Source organism: Artemia sp. Qi Xiang Cuo, chromosome 10, assembly GCF_049724085.1.
Source record: "Artemia sp. Qi Xiang Cuo chromosome 10, ASM4972408v1, whole genome shotgun sequence".
NCBI classification, from domain to species: domain Eukaryota; kingdom Metazoa; phylum Arthropoda; class Branchiopoda; order Anostraca; family Artemiidae; genus Artemia; species Artemia sp. Qi Xiang Cuo.
In genome coordinates this window covers 40,465,257-40,492,567 of record NC_142803.1, presented here as the reverse complement: position 1 = coordinate 40,492,567, position 27,311 = coordinate 40,465,257, and the positions used below count along the sequence as shown (strand labels likewise).

Genomic DNA, 27,311 nt, shown 5'->3' with positions numbered 1-27,311 from the left:
TCCTCTATTTGAGAGTGATACCCTGTCCTCTTCTCGTAAAATTACGAGTGGTGCCCTTCAAGGCACCAGATTAGCCGGGCTGATATTTGTGATGTGATAAATTTTGTCCTGAGGAAATATGACCAAAGAAATGAATTTGTCGATGACCTTTCAGTTTTACTTAACTATGAAGCTAAAAGTTCAAGTGTTACCCCTTGTTTCTCCAACGACCTGATGGAAATGTTGAATAAGGAGGTTGAGCAAGCTAATCTAACCATAAACTCCACAAATTTAAAAGTTATTCGGTTTAACCCTCTTAAGCGTGATCTTGATGTCCCAAACTCTCTGTTTCCCCTGTCCAACAGTGCCAAACTACTAGGTGTAATATTATCATCGGACTGTAAATTCAACACCTGTGTGGAATAAGTGGTATCTAAGGCATATAGTGCCCTTCAAACCATTATTACAATGAAACGGTTTGATTTTTCCGGAGACCAGTTAAGAACTGCCTTCGTGGACTATTTCCGCCCCCACCTAGAATATGCCTGTCCAGTATGGGATCCTGCAGCGCCATATTCACCATCCTTCTCTGATATGCTGGAAAATGTACAAAAATGCACAGTTAAAGGGATTATTGACAGGTACTACATCAACTATGAGGAAGGACTTAGAACAATTGACCTACCATCGTTGTCCGAAAGAAGAGATAAATTGATAATGAATTTTGGTATATTCATATTAAACAAAAAACACCATAGATTCATACTCCCCCGATGCCCCTATCAATATGAAGACACGGACCCAACTTAAACTGTTACCACCAATATTTCGCACTCGAAGGCATGAAGATTCATTCGTGCCGTTTTTTTACCAAAATTTAATACGAGAGCTGATATTTTTAACCTTTGTTTCTTTGGTTTGTTTGTTTTTATTTGAGTTTGTAAAAATCTGCGTAATTTAGCAAGTGCTACAAAACAGATTTATGAATAAACCTATACCTACCTACCTACCTACCTAGCAATCAATATCAGAACATAAAAACTGAGTTCTATTGGCTATCTCACTGAATAGGTCGACATTGATATGTAATTATTTAAAAAACTTTTTCCACGAAATAGGTTTTTTAAAGAAAAGTAAAGAACTCCACTAAACCAAAAATGAGCAAAAATAAAATCAAATAATCTACCAAGCGTAAAACCACCACAAATCAGCATCAATAAATAAGTGAAACCCAAAACAAACAGAAATTACAATAAATAATAAACCGAGTCAAACTCAAAACGAGCAGAAATTAACATAAGTTGGGCGCAAAACCCCTATGTCTTCCCAAGGCCAGAACAAAATTTGCAGTTTACTGAAAAAAATATAAATGTTTTAACTTTTATAAGTTTAATAAATCAAATAATATTAACATTTTGATTACTAAATATCAATATATGTATATTAAACTGAAAATGCACATTCATTTGTGTTTTTTCAGTAAAGTGGAAATTTTGTTCTGGCCTTATTGTAATTTCTGTTCGTTTTGGGTTTCATTTATTTATCGTTCTTGATTTGTGGTAGTTTCACGCTTGGTAGATTATTTGATTTTATTTTTTCTCATTTCTTGTTTATTGGAGTTCTTTACTTTTCTTTGAAAAACTTATTTTGTGGAAAAAGTTTTTTTTTATTAATTTCTGTTCGTTTTATATTGACATAGTCATTTCAGGAAAAAAGGAAATAATACTTTAAATCTTTTCGTTTTTTAAGACTTTATAGTTTGGTCTGCTGTTTGTATGCTGGAGAAATTTTTTTAGCAATTTTTATCAACATACACCCTTTTAAAAATCTGGACACAAATAGTACTGTTCAATTTCTTTTCATATCTCCTCTAGTTGACCTGAAATGGAAAACTTGATACCATTCGCAAATAAATCTGTTTACTTTTTTTGATACCTTGGATACACTTAAGCTATTTTCATTTTGGTTCAATTTTAAGAGCAGAAGTAGCCCTGAAAGTTTCAACATTATACCTTTAGTCCTTCTTGGGATACTTCTGAGATGCCTTATTGGGAATTAGCATCATAACCGTGCATTTTGATTTAATCTTAAGGCAACATTTAGTTTTTAAACATAATGGGCAAATGGGAGAGTGGGTGTGGGAGGATGGGAGTGGAAGGGGGATTATTTGCCCTTCAATCAGTCTCGACTATTAAAAAGGGCATCAACCCTTTCTATTTTCAATCGAATGAGCCCTTTTTGAAGTTCCCACGACAACTCCTTCGATACAAAGTGCCCTGGTCTAAATAACAACAACAACAAAAAATATCACTATTCACTTCCGTCCATTAAAAAGGGTACTAGCCCTTTTAATGTCAAATCAAATGAGCCTTTTTTCAAGTTTCTACGACAAAGATTGCAATAAAAACTTTATATTCCCCCAGGGCATAACTTATAACCCTTGCCCTGAAGACTGTGGGGGGAAGGTCGTGCTCAAAGGTATAAAATCCTGAACTTTGCACTGCGTGGAACAAAATGGCTATCTCAAAATCTTTATTGGATGTGTTTGGGAAAATGGTGGACACGAGAGGGGCGTTAGTTACTCTCCAATCATTTTCAACTATGAAAAAAGGCACTAGCCCTTTCAATTTCCAATTGAATGAGCCCTTTTGAAGTTTGTGTGCTTTCAATAAAAACCTTATACACCTCCTGGGCATAATTTACAACCCTTGCCCTGAGGGCTGTGGGGGTTGTCATCCTCAAAGACCTAATGTCCAGAACTTAAAAATACGTTGAATAAAATGGCTATTTCAAAGTATTTACTAGATATGTTTGGGGAAAAGGTGGGCGTGAGAGGCGGGTTTGTTGCCCTCTAATCACTTTCGACTATTAAAAAGGGAACTAGCCATTGGAATTTTAAATCGAATGAACCTTTGTTAAAGTTTCAAAATTGATTTACCGATATTAATGCAATACTTTCCTCCAGTGGCTTGGCAAAGGTATACTCTCAACGGACATTACCCTTCCAGCCAATACTCATATCTTGAGTACCGAACAAATCCAATACAATGATGCCATGAGTTTTCGCAAACACTTCCTCAGTTATAACATTTTCGAATAATTGAGAAAGCGATGTAGGGATTTATCAAAAGATAAGGATTTATCAAAAGATAAATTGTAGAGAGGAATTCCGTTTACTTTACACACAAGCGATGAAAGTCCAAATAGTTCGAATTTATGATGGAAAATTTGGAATTTAGAGCGAAACAGCTTAGCAAACCAATTGCCGAGACCGTAACCGTACATTGATGAACGATCCTTGTAGTAGTCCATTCCATGACCCATTTGTCTTTGTCCAAGAGTAGCAACATAGCAATGTTGTTTGATTGTCAGTCTTGAGTCTTTATTGTTAGTTCGGAGGAGACACTTTTCCAGTGAATTATTTATAATCTGGATACCTGCAATTTTGCAATCTAACCTGTGAACAAAACGTGAATAATTCATGTTTTTGATAAGATTTCTCCTGTGAATTATTTATAATCTGGATACCAGCAATTTCGCAACCTAAACTGTGAACAAAAGGTGAATAATTTATTTTTTTGATAAGACTTGTGGATATTTTGACTTAAGTTGACCCCCTAACCTATTCAACTTTGTTAAAATAGTGAATATTCAAATTTCTTGGCAACTGAAAAGTAAACACTAAACCAGATTGCTGGTACTTTTTTCGTTACTGTTGATTGTTTTGAATTTATTGAGAAACAAATTCAAATAAGTGTTCGAATTCGTGATTTTGAAGAGTTCTAATGTTTGGGAAAAAGGAACCTCCAAAACAACCTCCTGATAGAGATATGAGTGAGTCACCATTTCAACCATCTTCAAAAGCCCTTGCTAGAACCCCCCGGCAACTGTGTACCAGCGACCTCTCTGAAGAGTATTCGTACCCTAAACATGGATACCACCCAATGTCCATCACCCTCAACAACTGATACTGAAAAAAATTAAGAAGGTTTTAAGATAGTAAATTCGGCCAAGCGTAGAAGACAGAGAATAAAAAGTCGACCAGATTCAGCAATAAAATATCAAACCGATACCACGAACAACTCTTTAAGAAATCCAGCCGATTCCCCGGTAATTATTCAACTAGTTCCCCAATCTGATAATTGCTTGTTTAACAACCGTGATCTACCAAAGTTGCGGGTTTTCCTCTTCAAGACTATCCATTGCAACTTTAATACGAATATAAACAGGATCCCTAGATATCTTTTTCGAACGATCCCACATCAGTAAAAAAGGTAATGGAGGTGAAAAGTGTTGAAAATGTTGTTGTCACAGCAAGTCTGTGGTCTCAAAACCCTATACAAACAACGATAGTGCTCTATAATGTCCCTAAATCGTTTCTAAACTCGGACCTGATGGAAGCATTGGTGAACAAAAAAGGTGAATGTATTCCGGTCTCTAGTGTCCACACCCTTGGTCGCGAAACTACTGAAACCTCAAACTTTAAAATAGTGTTGTTTGAGCTTCAAGGACAATTTAATATTGACTAAGTGTCCCTCTTTGGCCAACAAAAATCTTTCAAGCCATACAAAGACAAGTCATTACAGTGCACTAAATGTCTAAGGTTTGGGCACACAGATAAATACTGCAGAGAGGATTCTAACATTTGTAAGATTTGTCTAGGCAAGTACTATAATGAGTCAAACTGTCAATTTGTTCCAATATGTACTAATTGTAAGGGCAAACACCAGTCCCTAGATAAAGGAAACTGTCCCAAATATAAACAAAGGGCAGAGATACTAAGAATGGGAAAAAAGCAACAACTTCGGACTTCAATAGTCCCCTGTCCCCCAACAGGCCCCAGGCCACCACCAGCCTAGGAACCACAAACAAGCCCCAGGCAACCAGTAGCCCCCAGACCATCAGCAACCCCAAGGACACCAAAAGTTCCCAATTCTTCCCCTAGTGTTGAAAATTTCCAGAATAATCTCATACGACATAAAACTAATCCATGGTTCCCCTTGATACCAAGTGTCCCCCAAAAAACCCCAAAGAACCCCCTTTTGGAAAATCCTGCGCAAGGAAAGACATCAAGACCGACAAAACTACCTGGTATTACTCCCCAAAGATTCCATACAGTTTCTCCACATGCTTTGGATGATGAATCAACCGTATACTTTAAACTAGCAAGCTTTACAGTTACCTTTATGCTCATCTCCCAATTAGAGTTACCCAATGAAGAAATTTTGAAGAATTTGGCAAAAACCGACTTCGGCGAGACCATAGTTTCAGAAGCAGAAATTCAAATTAAGAGTGTTTTAAGCCAACTTGGGCATCAGAGCTTAAATGAGTCAAGTCAATCACTCAACAGCAACAGTCAACAATGACTTGCCCATAGCTGTATTATTCCTGTGCATACTAGCAGATGTAGACTTGAACCCCTACCTTTTGTGAAACACTGCTCTCTCATAAGAATTAACTTACAAGAAGATATAACATACAACCTGATCTATCCTGCTTTCCTAACCAAAGTGACCCAAACCCCACCCCTTCTACTCTGAAGCTAGATACCAAGATTTTCCCACAGTTTCCTAACATCATACTTTGCAATGCCCAGTTGCTTGAGAACAAAATTGATATTCTGGACAGTCACATGCGAGATAATATCGGTGTTGCATTCATAACTGAAACCTGGAATGTCTGCCAAAACCGTGTTTTGCTTACTGGCTACTCATCTGAGTGTGTGACCCGTCACGATCGTGGAATAAATAGAACAGGTGGTGGTGTTGGTATTTTTTGGCGTAAGGATGTTCCTCCGTCTGTGCTTTCAAATTTTGAACTAAAAAAAAATCACTTTGAAGTGATATGGCTTTACTGTAAACCTGTAAAGCTTCCCTGGTCGACCTCTTGTCAAATTTTTGGATTAGTGCATTACCCTGAGAGCTCACGCTGCTGCAACGAACTCGTTTCGTACATGCAAAATTTTGTTGATTGGATCAGGTCCAAATATTCTGCCCCTGGCATTTGTATTCTTGGTGATTTTATCCAGACCAGTAAATCATGGCTTAGGTCATCGTTTTGCCTAAAGCAAGTGGTGAAAACTCCTGCGCATATTTCGGGCAGTATCCTAGATCTAATCCTCACAAACTTTGATAGTATTATATTTATCCAAAAACCCTTAATCCCTTTGGCAAGGCAGACCATTTGATTATTGTATGGAAAGCCAAGCATGCAATGCCTAAGCCAAAGCGCCAAAAAATTACCTATCGTCCTTTATTAGACTCCAGTATACGCTCATATGGTCTGTGGCTGACTGAAGAACCATTTGATGACTTGTATGCTGAAAGTAACATTCACAAGAAAGTTGATATATTCAGTAACGTCCTATATAAAGAGTACCTTGATCGATTCCCTGTAAAAAAATGTATAAAGTGTGAAAGTTACAAGCCCTGGATAACCTCATCATTATAACAGCTTATCCGCCAACGATCACAAGCTTCTGATAGAGAAAGTCTAGCTGCTAAAAAGCTGAGGAATAGAGTAGTGAAAGAAAACCGTAAAGCTAAAGTCAACTATGTTAAAAATCCGGATTGAACCTCTATTTTCTACTAACCCCAGGCAGTGGCACAAATCTTTAAAAAGGATAGCTGGGAAGATTCAAAATGATGACCTTCTTATTTATAAAGACGACGGAAATAAGTTCTCAGCTGAGGATATTAATATGTATTTCAGCTCAATTCGTAGTACCCACCCTGCCCCATCCAAAAGTGAACTTGCTAGAATTCTTGAACAGTGCCCACCAAGTCAGACCCCAACCCTTGAAGAATACTCAGTCTACAAAGAACTGCTCAAACTCAAACCCAACTCTTCCAACTACCCCGGTGAACTACCTGTAAAATTAATTCCTGAATATGCCATTTTTCTCGCTAGACCATTTTGTCACACCCTGAATTCTTGGAAAACTGCATATGTGAGAGTTATACCCAAAACTAAACATCCTAAATCTTCATAAGAACTGAGGCCTATATTTCTCACCCCTGCCTTCACAAAAGTGTCTGAGGCATCTATTGCTCAAGCAACACTCAATGAGATTTCCACAAACATTAATAAATACCAGCAGGGGGTCTCTGAGGCTGCAATATCACAGTTTATCTAGTGCGCCTGCATGATACTTTAGTAGAATGGATTGACCAAAAAGGTACCATTGTTGATCTTGCCATGGTGGATTTTCGCAAGGCTTTCGACCTAATCTCCTACCCTGTTGCTCTAATGAACCTAAAACTAATAGGGGCGAATAGACTAACAGTTCAGCTAATCGCTGAATTCCTCTCTAATAGAACACAATGCATGTTTCCTCTATTTGAGGGTGATACCTTGTCCTCTTCTCGTAAAATTACGTGTGGTGCCCCTCAAGGCACCAGATTAGCCAGGCTGAAATTTGTGGTGTGATAAATTTTGTCCTGAATAACTATGACCAAAGATATAAATTTGTCAGCAAGCTAATGTAACCATAAACTCCTCCAAATCAAAAGTTATTCGGTTTAACCCTCTAAAGCGTGATCTTGGAATCAGTGGCATCGAAGGCATATAGTGCCCTTCAAAACATTATTACAATGAAATGTTTTGGTTTTTCCAGAGACCAGTTAAGAACTTCCTTCGTGGCCTATGTCCACCTCCACCTAGAATATGCCTGTCCAGTGTGGGGTCCTGCAGCGCAAAATTCAACATCCTTATCTGGAATACTGGATAATGTACAAAAACGCACAGTTAAAGTGATTCTTGACAGGGATTACATCAACTATGAGGAAGGACTTAGAACAATTGACCTATCATCGTTGTCCGAAAGAAGAGATAAATTGAAAATGGATTTGGGTATATTCGTATTAAAAAAAAACACCATAGATTCATACTACCCCCTGATGCCCCTATCAATATGAAGACATGGACCCAACTTAAACTGTTACCACCAATATGTCGCACTCAAAAGCATGAAGATTCATTCGTGCCATTTTTTACAAAAATGTATAACGAGAGCTGATATTTTGAACCTTTGTTTTTTTTTGGTTTGTTTGTTTTTATTTGAGTTTGTAAAAATCTGTCTAATTTAGCAAGTGCTACGAAACAGATGCATGAATAAACCTGTGCCTACATAGCTACGTACCTAGCAATCAATATAAGGATTTACAAACCGAGTTCTATTAGCAATATCACTGAATAGCTTGACATTGATATGTAATTGAATAAAAAAACTTTTTCCACAAAATAAGTTTTTTAAAGAAAAGTAAAAAGCTCCATTAAACAAAAAATAACCAAAAACAAAATCAAATAATCTGCCAAGCGTGAAAATACTACAAATCAGCATCAATAAATAAATGAAACCCAAAACGAACAAACATTACACTAAATAATAAACCGAGCCAAACTCAAAACGAGCAGAAATTAACATAAATTGGGCGAAAAACCCCTATGCCTTCCCAAGGCCAGAACAAAATTTGCAGTTTACTGAAAAAAATATAAATGTTTTTAAATTTGTAACTTTAAGAAATCAAATAATATTAACATTTTAATTACTAAATATCAGTATATGTATATTAAACTGACAATGCACATTCATTTGTATTTTTTCAGTAAAGTGCAAATTTTGTTCTGGCAATTTTGTTCTTTTGGTAATTTCTGTTCGTTTTGGGTTTCATGGATTTATCGTTCTTGATTTGTGGTAGTTTCACGCTTGGTAGATTATTTGATTTTATTTTTTCTAATTTTTTGTTTAATGGAGTTCTTTACTTTTCTTTGAAAAGTTATTTTGTGGAAAAAGGTTTTTTGATTAATTTCTATTCGTTTTATATTGACGTCTTTTCATGGAAAAAGAAAATAATACTCAGCAATTTTTATCAACATACACCCTTTTAAAAATCTGGACACAATTAGTACTATTCAATTTATTTTCATACTTCCTCTAGTTGACCTTGAAATGGAAAACTTGATACCATTCGCAAACAAATCTGTTTACTTTCTTTGATAGCTTGGATACATTTACGCTATTTTCATTTGGTTCAACTTTAATAGCGGAAGTAGCCTCAAAAGTTTGAACATAATACCCTCAGTAGTCCTTGGGATACTGCTGAGATGCCTTATTGGGAATTAGCTTTATCACAGTGCATTTTGATTTAATCTTAAGGCAACATTTAGTTTTTAACATAATGGGCAAATGGGAGGGTGGGCGTAGGAGCTTGGGAGTGGAAGGGGGATTAGTTGCCCTTTAATCACTTTCGACTATTAAAAAGGGCATCAGCCCTTTCTATTTTTAATCGAATGAACCCTTTTTGAAGTTCCCACGACAACTCCTTCGATACGAAGCGCCCTGGTCTAAACAACAACAACAACAAAAAATATCACTAATCACTTTCGTCTATTAAAAAGGGTACTAGCCCTTTGAATTTCAAATTAAATGAGCCTTTTTTCAAGTTTCTACGACGAAGATTGCAGTAAATACATTATATGCCGCCAGGGCATGACTTATAACCCTTGCCCTGAAGAATATGGGGGGGAGGTCCTGCTCAAAGGCATAATTTCCTGAATTGCGTGGAATTGCGTGAATTGCCTGGAACAAAATGGCTATCTCAAAATCTTTATTGGGTGTGTTTGGGAAAGTGGTGGGCACGAGAGGGGCGTTAGTCAATCTCCAATCACTTTCAACTATGAAAAAAGGCACTAGCCCTTTCTATTTCCAATTGAATGAGCCCTTTTGAAGTTTCTACGCTTTCAATAAAAACCTTTACGCCCCCAGGCCATAATTTACAACCCTTGCCATGAGGGCTGTGGGGGGGGGGTGTCATCCTCAAAGACCTAATTTGCAGAACTTAAAACTACGTTGAATAAAATTGCTATTTCAAAGTTTTGATTAGATGTGTTTGGGGAAAAGGTGGGCGTGAGAGGCGGGTTAGTTGCCCTCTAGTAACTTTCGACTATTAAAAAGGACACTAGCCCTTTGAATTTTAAATCGAATGAACCTTTTTTAAAGTTTCAAAATGATTTAGCATTATTAATGCAATACTTTCCTCCAATGGCTCGACAAAGGTATGCTCTCAACGTACATTACCCTTCCAGCTAATACTCATATCTTGAGTACCGAACAAATCCAATACAACGATGCCATGAGTTTTCGCAAACACTTCCTCAGTTATAACATTTTCGAATAATTGAGAATTTCGATCTAGGGATTGCATTGTCAATTCAATACAACGATGCCAAGAGTTTTCGCAAACACTTCTTCAGTTATACCATTTTCGAATAATTGAGAATATCGATGTAGGGATTGCATTGTCAATTTATATAGGTTCTGTAGGATTTATCAAAGGATAAATTGTAGAGAGGAATTCCACTTACTTTACACGCAAGCGATGAAAGTCCAAAAAGTTGAAATTTATGAGGGGTATATGTCCATGATCAAACAGCGCTAGCACTTTTTACAGAAGCCAATGCCAATTTGGAAGGAATTTTGCTACTTATAAATGATGAATCGGTATAGGTACGCGTACCCGTAGTAATATGGAGTTGATTCGTGATTTTATGAGGCACGAGTAGTTTGATACTATCTTCAGAGGTTCTTAATGTTTCAATTACCAAAGCAACAGAACTCATAGCCTGCCGTTTTCGTACATGAAGTATTGCCGACGTGATAGAGACTGTTACACCGGGAGTAGCGCCCAGTAATTTTCGCACAACAAAATTGGACGGTGTAAATTGTAACTTTATATTAATCCTAACATTGGGAGGCAGGCATTGAGGTATATTAAATATCTCATAATATAGTTTACCAATTAAATTCAAATCTTTAGTTGTCGCATCTCAAAGTATATTAGTAGTGTCAGTATCTGTTTTATATTCATAACCTAGTGCATGCCCCCTCAACAGCTTATAAGACATCGGAATCTTCAACATGAATTGTATATAACTTGCATTATTGTAAAGATTATTGCTTGTGCTCACCAATGTTCCATTTATGTAGACACTTATTTGTTCAAATATATTGTGTAGTACGCAATTTTTGTAGGATAACCCGTCGGCAGCACTTGGTTTTTGTTTTTATATTTTGTAACTATAACATGTTAATCTATAAATATTGAAGTCAAATCTATGAAATAGTCTTCATTGGAATAAACGTGAAAATGTAAATTTTCAGAGAGCGGTTGATGCGGATAAAATTGTTCATAGTATCCGTGTTTTACACTGACATCTATATTTTCGGCATTGAAAAGATTTGGAGATGAGTTGACGGAAGGGTGAGATTCTTATGCGGTAGATATGCCATTTTTTAAGTTTTTTTCAATCTTTTTACTTTCTTTTTCTTCTTTGACAAGAGTGATGCTTTACGCCTCCGGGCTGAGTTGGGACTGATGAGTGATGAGGTCTTTTGCAACCCTTTTTAAACCTTTTCCGCGTTGTTTCAATCGCTCGCCAAGGGATCGAGCGCTTGACCTGAGATTTTGCGAAACACTTACTTGAAAATCCTTCCTAGAGCCCTAATCATGTAATGTAGAGGATGTAAAATCTGCGGTAACCGGTGAAATATATCTTTTAGCCTAGGGTTGTGTAGAGTGAAACAGCTTAGCAAACCAATTGCCGAGACCGCAATCGTACATTGATGAACGACCCCTGTAGCAGTCCATTCCATGACCCATTTGTCTTTGTCCAAGAGTAGCAACATAGCAATGTTTCTTGATTGTGAGTCTTGAGTCTTGATTGTGAGTTCGGAGGAGACACTTCTCCAGTGAATTATTTACAATCTGGATAGCTGCAATTTCGCAACCTAACCTGTGAACAAAACGTGAATAATTCATGTTTTTGATAAGACTTCTCCTGTGAATTATCTATAATCTGGATACCAGCAATTTCGCAACCTAACCTGTGAACAAAACGTGAATAATTTATGTTTTGGATAAGACTTGTGGATATTTTGACTTAAGTTGACCCACTAACCTATTCAAATTTGTTAAAATAGTAAATATTCAAATTTCTTTGCAACTGAAAAGTAAACACTTAACCAGATTACTGGTACTTTTCTCGTTACTGTTGATTATTTTGAATTTATTGAGAAACAAATTTAAATTAGTGTTCGAATTTGTGATTTTGAATAGTTCTAATGTTAGGAAAAAAAAGGAGCCTCCAAAACAACCTCCTGAAAGAGATATGAGTGAGTCAACATTTCAACCATCTTCAAAAGCTCTTGCTAGAACCCCCCTGCAATTGTGTCAGTACCAGCGACCTCTCTGAAGAGTATTCATACCCTAAACATGGATACCACCCAATGTCCATCACCCTCAACTGATACTGAATAAAATGAAGAAGGCTTTCAGATAGTAAACTCGGCCAAGCGTAGAAGAAAGAGAACAAAAAGTACACCTGATTCAGCAATAATACATCAAATCGATACCACGAACAACTCTTTAAGAAATCCAGCCAAGGTAATAGAAAAACAAAAATAATGGAACACCTGGAAAGTCTACCACCTGGAAACAGGGCTTTGGTGATATCACAGGGCGGGAATCTTGGCTAGAAACAAGGCTCTCATAGGAATCTTACCTGGGATGCCGTGACGTCAGAGGGCTTCGCTTTAAATCACATGGAAAAGGGATAGGGCTGCGCTTGAAAGTAGTAAGGTCCCACTACTTATATCAGTTTCCTTTGCGGCTTTTTGGAACCAAACTCTGCTGTATTTAATATTGTCTAACTTTTATTTCTAGACGTGACCACTGAAATCGTCAATAATATAGCATTTGTCTGTTTTAAAAAAATTCAAACTTAACTGTACCTTGTTCTCATGATCCAAATGAAGAAGCTTTTAGGATATAGCATGAAATCTTAAAAGTAAGAAAAAAAATCAGAATGCATAGTAGAAAACAATGCGAAATTGGACACTAAATCATTTTTTTTTTTGTCAATAAATCTAACCAACTGTACGCTCATATATACTCGGTGAAATCTCTGTAGTTCCACTTAAATATTAAAACGCATAAATACCTCTTCCCCTCAACCACCAAAATACTGTTTCGAAGGTATATATTACTTTATTTTGTTTGCCCTAAAGGTTTATACAGGATATCTTTGGTGTCTTAACAATTTCAAATAATTATATAGGGTCATTTTCGTTCTACTGAAACAGAATGTATTCTGAGAAATTTTTTCCATTTTGTTTTAAAAAAATTCATTAAGATGAAAACAGAAATAATATTAAAAATAATCACAACTTCATAGAAAAGTAATTTTACAACGTAAATAATCTTGTGGGAATCATGCGAGGTTTATTGCTCTAGTAAGGCAATAATTTCTGTCAACACTTCCTTGTTCCTTCTTCATTTCTTCCAATATTCAGAAATACTCGTGCATTCCTTTCAAATGCAAGATAATTTTGAAAGCTCAGCAAAACTTTCAAAAACATCATATATTAGTATTTTATTTAATATTTCGAGTTGATCTGCTTCCAAACCACGTACGCAATTTTATATGCTACGTGTTTAGTTTGCGTTGCGCTGAGTATCATCTTTCACACTTAAACAGGCTTTTCCAAATAGGCTAACGCAAAAATTCGTTAGAACGTCATAAGCATTGTGTAAAAATATCACCATAAGCATAAGTAAACTGTTTAAAAATGTGGAATGGAGATGAAAATTCAAGCTCTGGTCAAGTGTGAGAGGATTTACAGGAAAAGTAAATAAATTTGTTTTCGACATTTATTAATTTTTTATCAAAAAATTTCATTTTGTTCGTGCTATATTGACTTTCTTAAAGTAATATAAATTGCGTAGCACAAAACTCCAAGTAGAGCCTGAGCCTATTTGAAAACGCCTGCGTTAAGATTTGCTCCATAAAATTACATAGCCCAACGTAAAGTCCTAAGTTATGCTGTTGTGCAATGTTCTATGACGTAGTGCAAAAAGAACATTATGAAACCAATAACACAGTCATACTTAAAACGAACAAAGCCAACCACCAACAAAGTTGTGGTTCCCATCAAGAATTTTGTATTATTATTTTACTGTAAAGGTTTTTATTGCTTTTTCAATTCTTGACTACAATACGGAAATATTGATGAAATACTAATATTAAATGGGTGAAACTTTCTTCTTTTCTACATTTGAGTTATTCCAGTCCAATTTTCCGCCAACTTACCCATGCTGAATGTCTATTAATTTGAGCTAAACGGTGCATAAATTGTGGCTGCAATTTTAATCCAAGTATCTTTCAAAATATTCTAGTGCAGTAATTGTGGCAACAATTCTTCCTATGGAGATTGAGGTGTAACTTATGATAGCTCTAAGAAAAATAGCGTAAGCGTTTACCATCTGATCATCGCTAAGATTAATTGGAATAGAGCTACTTATCTCATGATACGAAGCATCATGCTCATGAACCAGAACTTGAGCCGAGTGGAATCACCACTTTAAAAATAATTTTGGCCAAACCGAAGTTTCCTTTCCAAGTAATGCATAGTTAATTGAACATAGATACAGAAACAGTTTGAAAAATCTTTCAAGGTAACAACACTTCCAAAAATAATGCATAGGTTTAATTAATGTGCCGGATGAGAAAACACCAATTATGATGCAAAGACTGAAAGAACCGAGAGTCATGTGTTGTATATGCAGCGAATATATCACCATGCGAGCTTTTAAAAATGGTAGTAAAATAAAAGCAAAAATGGTAGCAAAATAAAAGCCTTTCTAAAGCCCCACTCTTAAGTGAGTTCAGTTAGAAATCAATCTTTGTTCTTCCTTAATTATGACAAACAAGAATACTAATAAAAGAAGAGTTTGAATTAATTTTTATCAAACTTCATCACGGTGAGCATTGATGTTCAGATAAGCATTCCAGTGAAATGGGCTCCCTACAACAAAGACCTTAGAATGCTATATTTCAACCAACAAGAAAAATAAGAAAAAGTATTCAATAGTACAGTCTTAAAACCCCACAAAGGCCTCATGGTTAGGTAAGAGTTTATAAGACTGTACACTTTCCAACTAGAAAATAAAGTATATTTCTTTCTGCCTCTCTGTTTACTTACTCTTCCAGCAAATTTCCAGATAAACTATTGAAGCTAGAAAACCTGAAGTTTCTAAAACAATTTTGGAACTACGAATATGCAATTGGGCTATGCAATTCAAAGAAATATAAACAAAAAAATAGCTGCAGAAATCGGAAATAAGACCTCAGCATAACAAGTTTGTGATTACTTTGCTTACGATCGTAGCTAGTGAAATGAGTGAAAGGTACTGCTGCCTAGATGTATTTGTTAGGGTGAAAGCCCCAAACCTATTGTTGTGACGCCAAAGGCCTCAACCCGTTCACGAAAGCCGGAGACCTGAACGAGTGGAGAGAGGCAACCAAAAACTCCCTTGCTGAGATTTCAAAACCGAGCTGTCAACCGTAGCGAGTGGAGTGAATTGAGAATGATGATGTGATGTCAGGCCATATTTGCGAGGTTCAAAGGCAAAAAAAGTGAAGGTAGGTGGCAGAAGTCAGCAAAACCAAACCTTTAACCTGGTAAGAATCTGGTAAACAATATCAGCACTGTGATTATAAGGTGAGGATTTACTGTTTCTTAAAAAGGAATGTATTTTAGTTGCCTAATTCATTTACTTTTTTTGCAGGTTTGACAGTTCTCTTTCCGAGGCTTGTGTTTTACTTGCTGATGAATGGGTAAATTACGATTCTAGTAACAAAACTGTATGTGAGCTTACGTCGGCTAATCTTTTCCCATTGATTCCCTTACAGAAGATTGAGCTCTTGTCAATTTTGCTTCAAGGCCAATCTGTACAAGAGGAGACAGTTGCATGTTTGGATAGAATTTACAACTTTTCACATTCTGGTAGCTTTCACATAAAATTCAGGTAATTTTGATATCCCTGTGTAATTCAGGAATTCCTTGATTTAGATTGTCACATTTTTTTTTTTTTTATAAAAGCAGATATTCTAACAATCCAGATCTTCATTGACAGTTTGGTTCGCCATTGAAACACTCTTTGTCAGAAGCTACGAAATATAAACTATTTTATTTACTCTTACTAAAACTAGTCCTTCCTTTCTGTTTTGATACTAGTTGTATTCAAAATTATTAATCAAAATTCGTAACCCCTCCAATCTGAAGCTACTGCAAAGGATTCAACCCATAGGTACCGGCAACGGTAGGAAAGATGCACATGATTGTTAACTTTCAGATTATTCTAGATCTCATGGAATTTGTCGGGTACCGGCAGATTCCATTCCAGAACTCCAAATTCCAGAACGGATTTAAGTTTGGCCGTTGTTATCTTTTTGATTTGCCCAGGTTCATAATGTAAATAGCAAAACAGGCTGACGTTTTTTTTTTCTCTTTTTATTTTGTCATTTTCTAAAAATGAGTTTCTTCGCTCCTGTGAAATATATTTGCAATGTGTGACAATATGTGAAGATAAACTGCACAAATATGTGGTTCGATTTCATCGTCTTGGGCTATAATGAAAGAAAGGTTAAGGTGTCTAGGTCATGTCTTACGAAAAGATTTCAACGAATATGGAACTTGTTGACAACAATAAAGATTGAATTTTGAAGAGCCTGGGGTGGAGGACGAGCTTGCATAGCTGAAACAGCCTTTGATGATTCGGCTCGATCATGAGTTCTCAGCAACCGTATTGATTAGGAATGATGAAATCTGAATTCCTAGTTTGTCTTTTAATTCTTCTAATCTGTTTTGCTTAGTTATAAAGAGAAAAGAAACATATGATTCAAGTAAATTAGATCACGATATGATCTTTCACGTAATAATTTTTTAAGAATTAATTTTGAAAGGCCAGCTTAAGACCTTTGTTCTACATTACTGTACTATCGTAGTCGGTATAAGTCGATTAACACCTTGAAATTCCTGAATATTATTAAACAAAAAAAACAAGTTTTTTTAACTGAAAGTAAGGAACGACGTTGAAACTTAAAACGAACAGAAATTATTCCGTATATGAAAGGGGTTGTCCCCTCCTCAACGCCTCGCTCTTTACGCTAAAGTTTTTCATTGTTTAAAAAAATTGAGTTGTGAGAAAGTCAAACTTTAGCGTAAAGAGCGAGGCGTTGAGGAGGGGACAGCCCCTTTCATATACGGAATAGTTTCAATTCGTTTTAAGTTTTAACTTCGTTCCTTACATTCAGTTAAAAAAAATAGTTTTTTTTATTTAATTTTTGAACGTTTTTGAATTAATGAAGGATTTAATTTTGGCTCACTGTACATGAATAATAAAAAAAAATGAATATTAATTTTACTTTTATTTGGTTAAATGGCTTTCTCGAAACTTGTTTAATTTTATTTAGGAACGTTTTTATTAGTAATAAATATACGTAACTTACGTTTAGCTTACGTAACGAACCTCTATATTCTTATATTTTTAATACGTATATTAGAGTATTCGCCCCCTAGTCAATACCTTGCTCTTTAAGCTAAAGTTCGAATTTTGTTCCAATTCTTTAAAAATGACCCCTTAATCACAAATGCCGTTACTTAGAATAAATAGCTCTATGACAGTACTAAATAATCTTTGGCTTAAAGAGCGAGGTATTGACTAGGGGATGAACCCATTCATATACGTAATGTTTTCTGTCGTTTTAAGCTTTGATGTTGCTCCTTACTTTCAGTTAAAAAACTTGTTTTTTTTATATATAATTTCTGATCTTTATTTAAAAAATGCTTGGAAATCTGGCGCCCCCTTCATAGCAATGTCTCTTCTCCAATGAAAACTTCCTTCACGGTAAGATCCTCCCACATAACCCCCGATCCACTCCCCCCTCCCCCACTACCAGAAAAAATCCCCTCTGAAAACGTATGTATACTTTCCAATAACCAATACTATATGTTAACATTGGTTAAAGTTCATAACTTTCAGCCCTCCCCCTTGGGACTTCGGGGGATTGAGTCATCCTTAAAGACATATTTATCATATTTTCAACCATGCTGAACAAAATGGCTATCTCAAAATTTGGATCGGGTGACTTTGGGAAAAAATGAGCGTGGGAGGGGGCCTAGTTGCCCTCCATTTCTTTTGGTCACTTAAAAAGGGCATTATAAATTTTAATTTCCGTTCGAATGAGCCCTCCCACGATATTGTAGGACCACTGGGTCAATAAGATCACCCCTGAGAAAAAAAAACAAACAAACAAACAAATAAATAAACACGCATTTGTGACCGTTCTTCAGGTAAAAAATACTATAGCCCACATTTTTCCAGATAGGACATTGAAGCTTCTATAGTGTAGTTCACCTATATGTTAAGTATGTCGTTGGGGTTCTCCACAAGGTTCTACGACTGTTAGAACGTCTTTCCCCCTTTTTTGAAAACCGGCAAAACGTTTTAAGCTACGTAACAATTGATGAGTAGAACAGGTAAACTTGATAAAATCTATGTATTTATAATCAGCAGTAAAATTTGATTCTTTTGATGTATCTATTGGTATCAAAATTTCGTTTTCTACAGTTTCGGTTACCATTGAGCCGGGTCGCTCCTTACTTACAGTTCGTTACCACGAACTGTTTGATAGTAATATCCATGGTTTAAGCTAAGGTTGTGTCGGGCAGTTCTTAATTCTCAATGAACAATTTCAAATGGTTTTATTCCAGGCATTTTCTTGATTTTTTGGGAAAAAATCTCATAATGGACAATAGACTGGTTGAAGTTTTCGCTTGAGAAATAATATCTCTTATATTTCATAGCTAAAGGTGACAAAAGAAAACACGATTTTACTATATATCCGTTTTGCCTTATTTTCTATTACAGCATTTATCTTTTAAATTTAACTGGATCAACTAAGCACACCTTTGATGTAATCATAGGCTGTGCAATAGCGCTGCCTATGTAAAGAACAATGTTGGCACAATGTATTATTATTTTTTTTTTCTTGGTTTTAGACCAGGGCACTTCGTATTGAAGGAGTTGTCGTAGAAACTTCGAAAAGGGCTCATTCGATTCGAAATTGAAGTAGCTTGTGTCCTTTTTAATAGTCGAGAGTCATTGGAAGGCAACTAACACCCCTTCCACGCCCACCATTTCCCCAAACACATCCAAGCAAAATTTTAAGATAACCATTTTGTTCAGCTTAGTTGATTTCGAGATAGAAAATATGTTTTTGAGGAGGACATTCCCCCACAACCCTCAGGGCAAGAGTTTTAAGTTATGCCCTGGAGGCATATAAGAACGATGTTGGCACAATGTATTATTTATTATTTTTTCTCCTTTAGAACAGGGCACTTCGTATCGAAGAAGTTGTCGTAGAAACTTCGAAAAGGGCTCATTCAATTTGAAATTGGAGTGGCTTGTGCCCTTTTTAATAGTCGAAAGTGATTGGAGAAGCAACTAACACCCCTTCCACGCCCACTATTTCCCGAAATACATCAAATGAAAATTTTGAGATAGCCATTTTGTTCGGCGTAGTTGATTTCAAGATAGAAATTCTGTTTTTGAGGAGTGCAATCCCCCACAGCCCTCAGGGCATGTATTGTAAGCTATGCCCAGGGGGTATATAAGAACGATGTTGGCAATATTTATTATTTTTTTCAAACTCAAAACGTTTGAGTCAAACTCAAAACGAGCAAAAATTAAAATAAGTTGGGCTCAAAACCCCTATGCCTTCCCAAGGCCAGAACATTATTTGCACTTTACTTAAAAAATACAAATGAATATGCATTGTCAGTTTAATATACATATACTCATATTTAGTAATCAAAATGTTAATATTATTTGATTTGTTAAAGTTATAAAAGTAAAAACATTTATACTTTTTTCAGTAAAGCGCAAATAATATTCAGGCCTTCGGAAGTCATAGGGGTTTTGAGCCCAACTTATGTTAATTTCTACTCGTTTTGAGTTTTGTCTCGGTTATTTATTGTAATTTCTGTTCGTTTTGGGTTTCATTTATTTATCGATGCTGATTTGTGGTAGTTTCACGCTTGGTGGATTATTTGATTTTATTTTTGCTCATTTTTTGCTTAAAGGAGTTCTTTAATTATCTTTGAAAAACTTGTTTTGTGGAAAAAGTTTTTTTAATTAATCAACGAAAGGAATCAGATGCATATTTCCCAGAAAGGGGTTAAGAAAGCTTTTTAGGATTTATTATGGAAAGTAAGAAAGATAAATTGAATAAGTTCTTATCCTGATTTTATTTTGTGCCCAAGATTGAATTTTGTAAATAATTGAAACAAAATTATCAAAAACGTTTAAAAGTATTTGCTTATTTTTTGGACATTTATTAAAAATTCGAGACAAATCTACCCTAGATAGTATAAGAAAAGCTAATGGATTATCTTGAATCAATCCTCCCATTTCGTGACGATTATTGACGATTGTGTAATATTTAGGGTGAGATTTTGTGCTTCACGGCAAGAAATGGAAAGCTTTATCTTTTTTTGTTTCTGGGCATATTTTTAGGGGTTTAATGCTCCTACAATTTATTGAGAATTTAAGTTTCCAACCTAGGAACTTTTAATTTGTAGTGGTATAAATGTTGTGACTTTTATTACCTTCTTTTCAATACTTGACTGATATGTATAAATTGAGAAGTTTCAGAAATACCGTTTGTGATGAGTAAGCTACTCTTCAACTATGTTTGAGTTACATCGCAAGAATTTTTATGATCTTCTTATCACTTCATGTATTTATGTATTTGAATTTGTCAATACCTATTCCCTTTCAAGGATTTTACTAATCCAAGTGACTTTTGGCTGGCTATTAAGACATAAAATTGCCCCCCCCCCCTTCTAGTGTTTCTGAAGTTACACCTCTGTTGCAAATGTGACCTTAAAAAGTGATAAAAATAGAGTTTGCGGAACGGTTTGAGACCCTTTTTCCACAGAACCAATTTTACAAGAGAAAGATCTACCAGAGAATCTCCTATTTCACGAAAAATAACCATTTTATTTAATTAAATGTGGCCTGTACTTCCTCAATATTAGTTTTAAAAGAAAATTTATAATAAAATGTTTTAAAAGAAAGTTACCAATAATTTTGGCATCAAATGGGACATCACATGTCTTCCAGGAAAAAAAAACATTTGATATTTTTTTTTTTTTAGGTGGTTAAGGCTCGGAATAAGGTCACGGTATAAGCCAATTGTGAAACAGGTTTTTCGCTTCACTGAAAGTCAGGGAAGAATTTACTTTAATCAGCGACTTTTCAGGTAAGGTTAAAACAATCAAAGCACTAACTAAGGTACTGTAATATCTGAAATACGTCTTTTGATTTTTAATCTAGGGTTTGTTATACTGTTTCAAACATTTCGTGGTAACGAACTGTAAGTAAGGAGCGACTCGGCTCAATAGTAACCAAAACTCTAAGAAACGAAATTTTGATATCAATATACATATCAAAAGAATCTGCTTTTTATGTTGATTTCAAATATATAGATTTCACTAATTTTATTCTTACCTATCCAAGGATACGAGCCTGAGAAAATCTTCCTGATATTTGAAAAAAGAGAAAAATCCCTTAACAGTCAAGTGATCTTAATGAAAATCACACCATCAGATTCAGCGTATTGGAGAACCCGTCATAGGTTTAAAGCTCCTATCTAAGAAAATGTGGAATTTGTATTTTTTGCCAGAAGAGAGATTACGGATGCTTGTATGTTTTTTTTCCTAAGAGTGATTGTATTAATCCAGCGGTCCTAGAATATCAGGAGCGGGCTCCTTCGAACGGAAATTGAAAGCTCTAGTGCCCCTTTTAAGTGACCAACAAAATTGGAGGGCAACTAGGCCCCCTCCCCCGCCCCCATTTTCCTCAAAACTAAAACTCTAAACTAAAACTCTAAGATATATAAGATAAAACTCTAAACGAAGAATCTAAACTAAAAATGTAGCTACAAATAGAAACTAAAAGTAAACTCAAAGTTTAAACTAAAACGAAACTAAAACTGTAAACTAAAACTAAAAACTAAAACTCTAAACTATAACTTTAAACTAAAACTCTAAAATAAAACTCAAAACTAAAACTCTAAGAAAAAACACTGAGATAAGACTCTAAAATAAAAATATAACTAAAAGTGTAAACTAAAACGAAAACAAAACTCTAAACTATAACTAAAAACTAACACTCTAAAATAAAACTAAAAACTAAAAATATAAACTAAAAATAAAAAATAAAAATATTAATAAAAACGATTAGATAAAACTATAAAAAAAAATATAAATAAAAGTATAAACTAAAACGAAACAAAAACTCTAAACTAAAACTTAAAACTAAAACTCTAAACTAAAAATAATCTAAAACTAAACTAAAACACTAAACTCAAACGAAACTAAAGCTATAAACTAAAACCGAAAACTAAAACTCTAAACTATAACTTTAAACTAAACCTCTAAACTAAAACTATAAACTAGAACTCTAAACTAAAACTAATCTAAAGCTAAACTAAAACTCTAAACTAAAAGGAAACTAAAACTCTAAACTAAAACTCTAAACTAAAACTCGAAGCTATCTAATCTAAAACTCTAAACTAAGACTATAAACTAAAAATATATCTAAAAATAGAAACTAAATGTAAACTAAAAGTTTAAACTAAAACGAAACTAAAACTATAAAATAAAACTAAAAAATAAAACTCTAAACTATAACTTTAAACTAAAACTCTAAACTAAAAATTAAAACTAAAACTCTAGACTAAAAATAATATAAAAATAACCTAAAACACTAAACTAAAACGAAACTAAAGCTATAAACTAAAATTCAAAACTAAAAATCTAAACTATAACTTTAAACTAAAACTAAACTAAAACTCTAAACTAGAACTCTAAACTAAAACTAATCAAAATCTAAACTAAAAATCTAAACTAAAACTAAACTAAAACCCTAAACTAAGACTTCAAACTAAACTCTAAACTAGAACTCCAAACTATAACACTAAACAAAAATTCTAAAGTAAGACTAAACTAAAAATATAACTAAAAATTTAAACTAGAACTAAACTAAAAGTCTAAAATAAAACTCTAAACTAAGACTCTAATCCAAAACTAATCTAAAACTAAACTAAAACTCTAAACTAAAACTTTAAAATAAAACTCTAAACTAAATCTCTAAACTAAAACTCTATACTAGAACTCTAAACTAAAACTAATCTAAACTCAAAACAAAACTCTAAACTAAAACTGGAAACTAAAACTCTAAACTAAAACTCTATACTAAAACTCTAAACTAAAACTTGAAGCTATCTAAGATAAAACTATAAACTAAGAATATAAAATAAAAATATATATAAAAATCTAAACTAAAAGTAAACTAAAAGTCTAAACTAAAACGAAACTAAAATTCTAAACTAAAACAAAAAACTAAAATTCTAAACTAAAACTTTAAACTAAAACTCTAAACTAAAACTTTAAACTAAAACTTTAAACTAAAACTCTAACCTAAAACTCAAAGCTAAAACTCTAAGCTAAGACCCTAAAATAAAAATATAACTAAAAATCAAAGCTAGAACTCTAAGCTAAGACTCTAAACTAAAAATATAACTAAAAATATAAACTAAAACTAAACTAAAAGTCCAAACTATAACTTTAAAATAAAAACTCTAAACTAAAACTTAAAACTATAAACTAAAAATAATCCAAAACTAAACTAAAACACTAAACTAACACAAAACTAAAGCCACAAACTAAAACTCAAAACTAAAACTCTAGACTATAAATTTAAACTACAACTCTAAGCTAAAACACTAAACTAGAACTATAAACTAAAACTAATCTAAAGCTAAACTAAAACTTTTAACTAAAACGATACTAAAACTCTAAACTAAAACTCAAAACTAAAACTATAAACTGTAACTTTAAACAAATACTCGAAATTAAAATTCTAAACTAAAACTCTAAACTAAGGATCTAAACTAAAAATATAACTAAAAACCTAAACTATAACTAATCTAAAAGTCTAAACTAGAACTCTAAATTAAAACTAGTCTAAAACTAAACTAAAACTCAAAACTAAAACTCTAAACTAAAACTCGAAGCTATCTAAGCTAGAACGCTAAACGAAGACTCTAAACTAAAAATGTAACTACAAATATAAACTAAAAGTAAACTAAAAGTATAAACTAAAACGAAACTAAAACTCTAAACTAAAACTAAAAACTAAAACTCTAAACTATAACTTTAAACTAAAACTCTAAACTAAAACTTAAAACTAAAACTTAAAACTCTAAAATAAAAATAATCTAAAACTAAACTAAAAAACTAAACTAAAACTAAACTAAAGCTATAAACTAAAATTCAAAACTAAAACTCTAAACTATAACTTTAAACTAAAATTCTAAACTAAAATTCTAAACTAAATTTCTAAGCTAGAAACTCTAAACTAAATATCTAAACTAAAACTAAACTCAAACTCCAAACTAAAACAAAACTAAAACTCTAAACTAAAACTCAAAACTAAAACTCTAAAATAAAACTTTAAACTAAAACTCTAAACTAAAACTCAAAACTAAAACTCTAAGCTAAGACCCTAAAATAAAAATATAATCAAAAACTTAAGCTAGAACTCTAAACTAAGACTCTAAACTAAAAATATAACTAAAAATCTAAACTAAAAATAAACTAAAAGTCTAAAATATAACTTTAAAATAAAAACTATAAACTAAAAATTAAAAATATAAAATAAAAATAATCTAAAACTAAACTAAAACACTAAACTAAAACGAAACTAAAGCCACAAACTAAAACTCAAAACTAAAACTCTAAACTATAAATTTAAACTAAAACTCTAAGCTAAAACACTAAACTAGAACTCTAAACTAAAAGTAATCGAAAGCTAAACTAAAAATATTAACTAAAACGATACTAAAACTCTAAACTAAAACTCAAAACTAAAACTATAAACTGTAACTTTAAACTGTAACTTTAAACTAATACTCTTAAACTAAAATTCTAAGCTAAAACTCTAAACTAAGACTCTAAACTAAAAATATAACTAAAAATCTAAACTAGAACTAATCTAAAAGTCCAAACTCTAAACTAAAACTTAAAACTAAAACTCTAAAATAAAAATAATCTAAAACTAAACTAAAACACTAAACTAAAACGAAACTAAAGCTATAAACTAAAATTCAAAACTAAAACTCTAAACTCTAACTTTAAACTAAAACTCTAAACTAAAACTCTAAACTAGAACTGTAAACTAAAACTAATCAAAATCTAAACTAAAAATCTAAACTAAAACTAAACTAAAACTCTAAACTAAGACACTAAACTAAAACTCTAAACTAGAACCCTAAACTAAAACTTTGTACTAAACTCTAAACTAGAATTCCAAACTATAACTAAAAATATTACTAAAACTAAAACTCTAAAACACTAAAAAAAAAAACTCTAAGCTAAAACACTAAACTAGAACTCTAAACTAAAAGTAATCTAAAGCTAGACTAAAAATATTAACTAAAACGATACTAAAACTCTAAACTAAAACTCAAAACTAAAACTATAAACTGTAACTTTGAACTAATACTCTTAAACTAAAATTCTAAACTAATACTCTAAACTAAGACTCTAAACTAAAAATATAACTAAAAATCTAAACTTGAACTAATCTAAAAGTCTAAACTAAAACTCTAAACTAAAACTAATCTAAAACTAAACTAAAACTCTAAACTAAAACTAATCTAAAACTCTAAACTAAAACTCTAAAATAAAAATATAAACTAAAACTCAAAACTAAAACTCTGAACTAAAAATAATCTAAAACTAAACTAAAACATTAAACTCAAACGAAACTAAAGCTATAAACTAAAACTGAAAACTAAGACTCTAAACTATAACTTTAAACTAAAACTCTAAACTAAAACTTTAAACTTGAACTCTAAACTAAAACTAATCTAAAAGCTAAATTAAAACGAAACTAAAACTTCAAACAAAAACTCAAAACTAAAACTCTAAGCTATCTAAGATAGAACTCTAAACAAAGACTTTAAACTAAAAATATAACTAAAATGATAAACTAAAAGTAAACTAGAAGTCTAAACTAAAACGAAACTAAAACTCTAAACTGAAACTAAAAAATAAAACTCTAAAATAAAACTTAAAACTAAAACTCTAAAATAAAACTTAAAACTAAAACTCTAATCTAAAAATAACCTAAAACTAAACTAAAACGAAACTATAAACTAAAACTAAACATAAACTAAATTAAAGCTCAAAACTTTAATTTTAAACTCAAACTCTAAAATAAAACTAAACAAAAACTCTAAACTAAAACTCCAAACTAAATTTCTCAGCTAAAACTCTAAACTAAAAATCGAAACAAAAACTAAAATAAAACTAAACTAAAACGAAACTAAAACTCTAAACGAAAACTCAAAACTAAATTAAACGAAAACTCTAAACTAAAACCCTAAACTAAAACTCTAAACTAAAGCTAAATTTCTAAGCTAAATTTCTAAGCTCTAACTCAAAGCTAAAACTCTAAACTAAAACCCTAAACTAAAACTCTAAACTAAAACTCTAAAACTAGAACTAAAACCAAAACTAAAACTCTAAACTAAAACTCAAAACTAAAACTCTAAACTAAAACTCTGAGCTAAGACTCTAAAATAAAAATATAAATAAAAGTCTAAACTAAAATGAAACCAAAACTCTAAACTAAAACTAAAAACTAAAACTATAAACTATAACTTTAAACTAAAACTCTAAACTAAAACTTAAAACTAAAACTTTAAACTAAAAATAATCTAAAACTAAACTAAAACACTAAACTCAAACGAAACTAAAGCTATAAACTAAAACTGAAAACTAAAACTCAAAACTAAAACTTTAAACTAAAACTCTAAACTAAAACTCTAAGCTAATACTCTAAACTAAAACTCTAAACTAAAGCTAAACTAAAACTCCAAACTAATAAGCTAAACTAAAACTCTAAACTAATACTCGAAGCTATCTAAGCTAAAACTCTAAACGAAGACTCTAAACTAAAAATATAACTAAAAATAGAAACTAAAAGTAAACTAAAAGTTTAAACTAAAACGTAACAAAAACTCTAAACTCAAACTAAAAAATTAAATTCTAAACTATAAATTTAAACTAAAACTCTAAACTAAAATTTAAAAATAAAACTCTAAACTAAAAATAATCTAAAACTAAAATAAAACACTAAACTAAAACGAAAATAAAGCTATAAACTAAAATTCAAAACTAAAACTTTAAACTATAACTTTAAACTAAAACTCTAAACTAAAACTCAAAACAAAAACTCTATACTAAAATTCTAAACTAAAATTCTAAGCTAGATACTCTAAACTAAATATCTAAACTAAAACTAAACTCAAACTCCAAACTAAAACAAAACTAAAACTCTAAACTAAAACTCAAAACT

The 27,311-nt window shown here is 32.7% G+C and overlaps 1 protein-coding gene across 1 annotated transcript in view; it reads left to right on the top strand.

Moving 5' to 3' along the window:
- The window catches only part of LOC148947766 (leukotriene A-4 hydrolase-like), a 294,121-nt gene that overhangs the window by 210,806 nt on the left and 56,004 nt on the right, over positions 1 to 27,311 (top strand). Inside the window, exons 10-11 of the mRNA XM_089095421.1 lie at positions 15,606 to 15,845; positions 21,040 to 21,144. Of these exons, the coding sequence (XP_088951547.1) occupies positions 15,606 to 15,845; positions 21,040 to 21,144 (345 nt within the window). The remainder of the gene's footprint in view (positions 1 to 15,605; positions 15,846 to 21,039; positions 21,145 to 27,311) is intronic.